The following is a 5,724-nucleotide window of genomic DNA, read 5'->3' on the forward strand; positions in this document are numbered from 1 at the left end:
GTCCGCTCCCTGTATGATCAGTGTCAGAGCTTGGTCCGCATTGCCGGCAGTAAGTCGGATACGTTTCCAGTGAGGGTTGGACTCCGCCAAGGCTGCCCTTTGTCACTGATTCTGTTCATAACTTTTATGGACAGAATTTCTAGGCGCAGTCAAGGCTTTGAGGGGATCCGGTTTGGTGGCTGCAGGATTAGGTCTCTGCTTTTTTTAGATGATGTGGTCCTGATGGCTTCATCTGGCCAGGATCTTCAGCTCTCACAGGATTGGTTCGCAGCTGAGTGTGAAGCGACTGGGATGATAATCAGCACCTCCAAGTCTGAGTCCATCTCCGGGTTGCGGAGGAGACCCTGCCCCAAGTGGATAAGTTCAAGTACCTAGGAGTCTTGTTCACGAGTGATCAAAGAGTGGATCGTGAGATTGACAGGCGGATCGGTGCGGCGTATTCAGTAATGCGGACGCTGTATCGATCTGTTGTGGTGAAGAAGGAGCTGAGCCAGGAAGCAAAGCTCTCAATTTACCGGTCGATCTACGTTCCCATCCTCACATATGGTCATGAGCTTTGGGTTATGACCGAATAGACAAGATCACGGGTACAAGCGGCCGAAATGAGTTTCCTCCGCCGGGTGGCGGGGCTCTCCCTTAGAGATAGGGTGAGAAGCTCCGCTATCCGGGGGGAGCTCAAAGTAAAGCCGCTGCTCCTCCACATCGAGAGGAGCCAGATGAGGTGGTTCGGGCATCTGGTCAGGATGCCACCTGAACGCCTCCCTAGGGAGGTGTTTAGGGCACGTCCGACCGGTAGGAGGCCACGGGGAAGACCCAGGACACGTTGGGAAGACTATGTCTACCGGCTGGCCTGGGAACGCCTCGGGATCCCCCGGGAAGAGCTGGACGAAGTGGCTGGGGAGAGGGAAGTCTGGGCTTCCCTGCTTAGGCTGCTGCCCCCGCGACCCGACCTCGGATAAGCGGAAGAAGATGGATAGATGGATGGATGGCATTCACACAATAAGGTGTGTCCAAACCTTTGGCCTGTACTGTATGTCATTTTGGTTGAAGGTCAAAACACATTTCTTCATTGTTTGACTTCATTACCAATTTAAGGTGTCTTCTTTTTGTGTTGTTCTGTCATTCCTGTCAAATGTGCGGATAAAAAGCAGCAATCCACGACTCAGTCAAGAGCTACAGAAACCACACCCACTACCCCTCCCCAGACGATCTTTACTGCAAATACAAGAAGAATCCAAAAACAAAAGTATGTCATGATCACGACACAACACAAAGGCAGCCAGGAGGCAACAAGGTGTGTGTGAGTGTGTTTACAGGGCTACTTTGACTCCATGCCGACATCCAATGACTCCCCAAAAAACGAGACATTTGAAACGGAGAGTGACATAAAACGCCAAGCGCAGCAGACATTTTATCTGAACGCGGTCCTGGCAGTGTTAAATGTTATAATAATTATATATAAGTTATCACACAACTTTTATGCTTAAAGGCCGTTACTGTAGTTATTACCTATTGTGCTCAAGCTGTACTTTTCTTTTCGTACAAAGGCACACAGCTAGTTATCTTCCACTGCAAGTTAGGAGTTGCCTCGCCGCAGATGTTTCTGTCTTTCAGCCTGCTAACAGCCGAGGACGAACCAGGACCTCAACGAAGATATAAGGTGACATCAGGAAATCACAAGGCCCCCAGCACATTTCTGTTCTGAATAATCACGTGTTGTGCGTACTGAGCTGCTTGCATAATGTGTGAGCCCTCCCTTTAGAGGCAGCCTCAGCCATGTAACTAGGGAACTCCTGAACTGAATAAATAGAGGAGCGCGTGGGCTTTGCCTCAGAGCGTGGGGTGAGACTGTAATTGAGTGTGCAGCTCCATGCATTCTCCTCATGAGCAAAATTTAACTCTGTCTCTGCCTGATTCCTTCTTCTTGTTCTGTTTAAAAGATAGTTTGGTGCTTAAACCTGACATTAAGACAGATTTCGGACAGTCGTTGGTTCATCCCACAGCATGTTCCAACATGCAGCAACGTAACGCCACCCTCATTTTCCACATTCATGCATGCACTCACGCAACAGCAGAGTCCAAGGTGATGGCTTACAACTAAAGTGGGTGAGACTGCAACTGAGTGTGCAGCCCAATACGTTTCTCCTCATGAGCAAAATCGAACTCTGTCTCTGCCTGATTCCTTGCTTCTTGTTATGTTTAATAGACAGTTTGGTGCTTAAACCTGACAGTGATGGCTTACAACTAAAGTACAGATGAGATCATTTGACAATACCAGCTAAACTGGATGAACTTCAACCATGCAGGACTTGTTTTATTTGAACATTTTAAGGGAGGATTTTGAATAGGAAGTTAAAAACATGAGAAGTCGTGCCAGTAAACGTGGCTTTAAAAAAACAAAAACAAAAACAACACAAATACATACACATTACCGAAGTACAATATTACATTTTTCAGATTTCAGCCTGCTAACAGCCAAGGACGAACCAGCACCTCAACGAAGATAAGGCGACAGCAGGCAGACAAAGCAGAGACAGGGCGAAATCACAAGGCCCCCAGTACATTTCCGTTTTGAATAATCACGTATTGTTCGTACTGAGCTGCTTGCATAATTTGTGTAACCCTTCCATTTAGAGGCAGCCTCAGTGATGTAACTAGGGAACTCCTGAACTGAATAAAAAGGGTCGCGTGGGCTGTGCCTCAGAGCGTAGGGTGAGACTGTAACTGAGTGTGCAGCTCAATACGTTTCTCCTCATGAGCAAAATTGAACTCTGTCTCTGCCTGATTCCTTGCTTCTTGTTATGTGTAATAGATAATTCGGTGCTTGAACCTGACAGTGATGACTTACAACTAAAGTACAGATGAGATCCTTTGACAATACCAGCCAAACTGGATGAACTTCAACCATGCAGGACTTGTTTTATTTGAACATTTTTAGGTATGACTTTGAATAGGAAGTTAAAAACATGAGAAGTCGTGCCAGTAAACGTGGCTTTTAAAAAAACCAAACACAAATACATAACCATTACCAAAGTACAATATTACATTTTTCAGATTTCCCCTTCATGTCCATCTTGTTTTCAATGTCAAAACTTAATGCCAGTGTTCGGGTTCGGTCAAAACAGACTTGGAATGTACAAAGATCGTGTTACAAGGTTTCACTTTGGGGAATTTGACAACACTCAAAACATTGTTGCAGCGCCGCATGTTTTTACAAAATAGAAACTCATGCCAAAAACTACCTTGATGGATCGTTACAGGAAGTGACACGACTCCTGCCCCGACGTTTTGTGTAAATACGTTTGCATTCGTGGAAAATAATCAAACGTGAGCGTCTAACGTGACTGCTTGCAGAGGCTTCAGGCCAGCGTACCGCCGACGGCAGACGCAATGATGATTCCCAGAATGACGCAGCATATAATGATCATGATTTTCTTCTAATAAGCGTGGGCAATAAGACCAAAGAAGAGTCCATCCAGGGCAGCAGGTGGGGACCAGAAGAGAACATGTTAGAAACGTCTTATTACACACATAATAAACCACAAGGACAAAAGCATCAGGACGTAGCTCTTTTCATGACACCAATTTAGTGTTGTGACGATACCAATGTTTTGGTACCGGTACTAAAATTATTTTGATACTTTTCTAAATAAAGGGGACCACAAAAAAATGGCATTATTGGCTTTATTTTAACAAAAAATCTTAGTGTACATTAAACATTTGTTTCTAATTGTAAGTTAGTTCTTAAATAAAATAGTGAACATACTAGACAACTTGTCTTTTAGTAAGTAAGTAAACAAACAAAGACTCCTAATTAGTCTGCTGACGTATGCAGTAACATATTGTGTCATTTATCTACTTATTATTATGTCTACATTATGAGGGACAAACCGTAAAAATGTATTATTAATCCACTTGTTCATTTACTGTTAATATCTGCTCACTTTCTCGTTTAACATGTTCTATCTACACTTCTGTTAGAATGTAGTAATCACTTATTCTTCTCTTCTTTGATACTTTACATTAGTTTTGGATGATACCACAAATTTGGGTATCAATCCGATACCAAGTAGTTACAGGATCATACATTGGTCATATTCAAAGTCCTCATGTGTCCAGGGATATATTTACTGACTTTATAAACATAATATGAATTTAAAAAAAAGGAAAAAAGATTTTGTGATGCTAAAAAAAATATCAATGTAATCATAGTAGTATCAACTAGATACGCTCTTGTACTTGCCCCTCTGGTCTGACGAAGGATTCATCCAACACGCACTTACAAAAACCTCTGGTAACATTTACATGGTTAATTCTACACATTGTCTTGCGCCATTCACGTTTAGTAGCATACACACCCCAACACATCATCATCATCATCAGTTTCAATAAACCTATTGAACTGATCCCTGCCGTTGTGTCCCCCGCCGTACGTAACAGCATCCCTCGCTTTTACTGCCATCTAGTGTCCACTTTAAAGTCTGCGCAGTACAAATTGGGTAAAATATCCATTCGGTGTTTGTTTTTAATCATGTTGCAATCATGTCCTTTTTGAGGTTAAGGTCACAGTGAATAACATACAATTGTTATAGCAAATTCCTAAAATTAGAAGTGGATTCAAAGTTTAAAAAAAATAAATAAAAAAAAGGCCTCAAGAAATCTAAACTTTTGACGCAACTTTCTGAAAAAGCTGCCGCAAATTCAGCCGTTTTAGGCCACGACGATCCCAGAAACAGCCTGTGGGATCCTCAAGGGATCATCTTATGTCGCATTTCCTCTGAACACCACCATCTCTTCTCCATTCGGCTCAACTTTTGGGGCAGTTTGAGAGTCTCCCGTAGGGTATACCGGTACTACAAACCCTGTTTCCATATGAGTTGGGAAATTGTGTTAGATGTAAATATAAACGGAATACAATGATTTGCAAATCATTTTCAACCCATATTCAGTTGAATATGCTACAAAGACAACATATTTGATGTTCAAACTCAAACATTTTTTTTTCCAAATAATCATTAGCTTTAGAATTTGATGCCAGCAACACGTGACAAAGAAGTTGGGAAAGGTGGCAATAAATACTGATAAAGTTGAGGAATGCTCATCAAACACTTATTTGGAACATCCCACAGGTGAACAGGCAAATTGGGAACAGGTGGGTGCCATGATTGGGTATAAAAGTAGCTTCCATGAAATGCTCAGTCATTCACAAACAACGATGGGGCGAGGGTCACCACTTTGTCAACAAATGCGTGAGCAAATTGTTGAACAGTTGAAGAAAAACCTTTCTCAACCAGCTATTGCAAGGAATTTAGGGATTTCACCATCTACGGTCCATAATATCATCAAAGGGTTCAGAGAATCTGGAGAAATCACTGCACGTAAGCAGCTAAGCCCGTGACCTTCGATCCCTCAGGCTGTACTGCATCAACAAACGACATCAGTGTGTAAAGGATATCACCACATGGGCTCAGGAACACTTCAGCAAGACAATGCCAAGCCACGTGTTACATCAACGTGGCTTCATAGTAAAAGAGTGCGGGTACTAGACTGGCCTGCTTGTAGTCCAGACCTGTCTCCCATTGAAAATGTGTGGTGCATTATGAAGCCTAAAATACCACAACAGAGACCCCCGGACTGTTGAACAACTTAAGCTGTACATCAAACAAGAATGGGAAAGAATTCCACCTGAGAAGCTTAAAAAATGTGTCTCCTCAGTTCCCAAAC

The 5,724-nt window shown here is 42.9% G+C and overlaps 1 protein-coding gene across 5 annotated transcripts in view; it reads right to left on the reverse strand.

Annotated features, from left to right (window-relative positions):
- Positions 1-2,894: 2,894 nt before the first annotated feature.
- LOC133614801 (syntaxin-1A-like) overlaps positions 2,895-5,724 on the reverse strand; it is a 192,085-nt gene continuing 189,255 nt past the window's right edge. For all 5 annotated transcript variants that reach the window (XR_009816626.2, XM_061973060.2, XM_061973061.2 and 2 more), the window contains one exon: positions 2,895-3,437. Coding sequence is in view for 4 of the 5 variants with exons in the window: in XM_061973060.2 (XP_061829044.1) it covers positions 3,360-3,437 (78 nt within the window). In the remaining variant the exon portion in view is untranslated. The remainder of the gene's footprint in view (positions 3,438-5,724) is intronic.

Source organism: Nerophis lumbriciformis, linkage group LG17 (assembly GCF_033978685.3).
Source record: "Nerophis lumbriciformis linkage group LG17, RoL_Nlum_v2.1, whole genome shotgun sequence".
NCBI classification, from domain to species: domain Eukaryota; kingdom Metazoa; phylum Chordata; class Actinopteri; order Syngnathiformes; family Syngnathidae; genus Nerophis; species Nerophis lumbriciformis.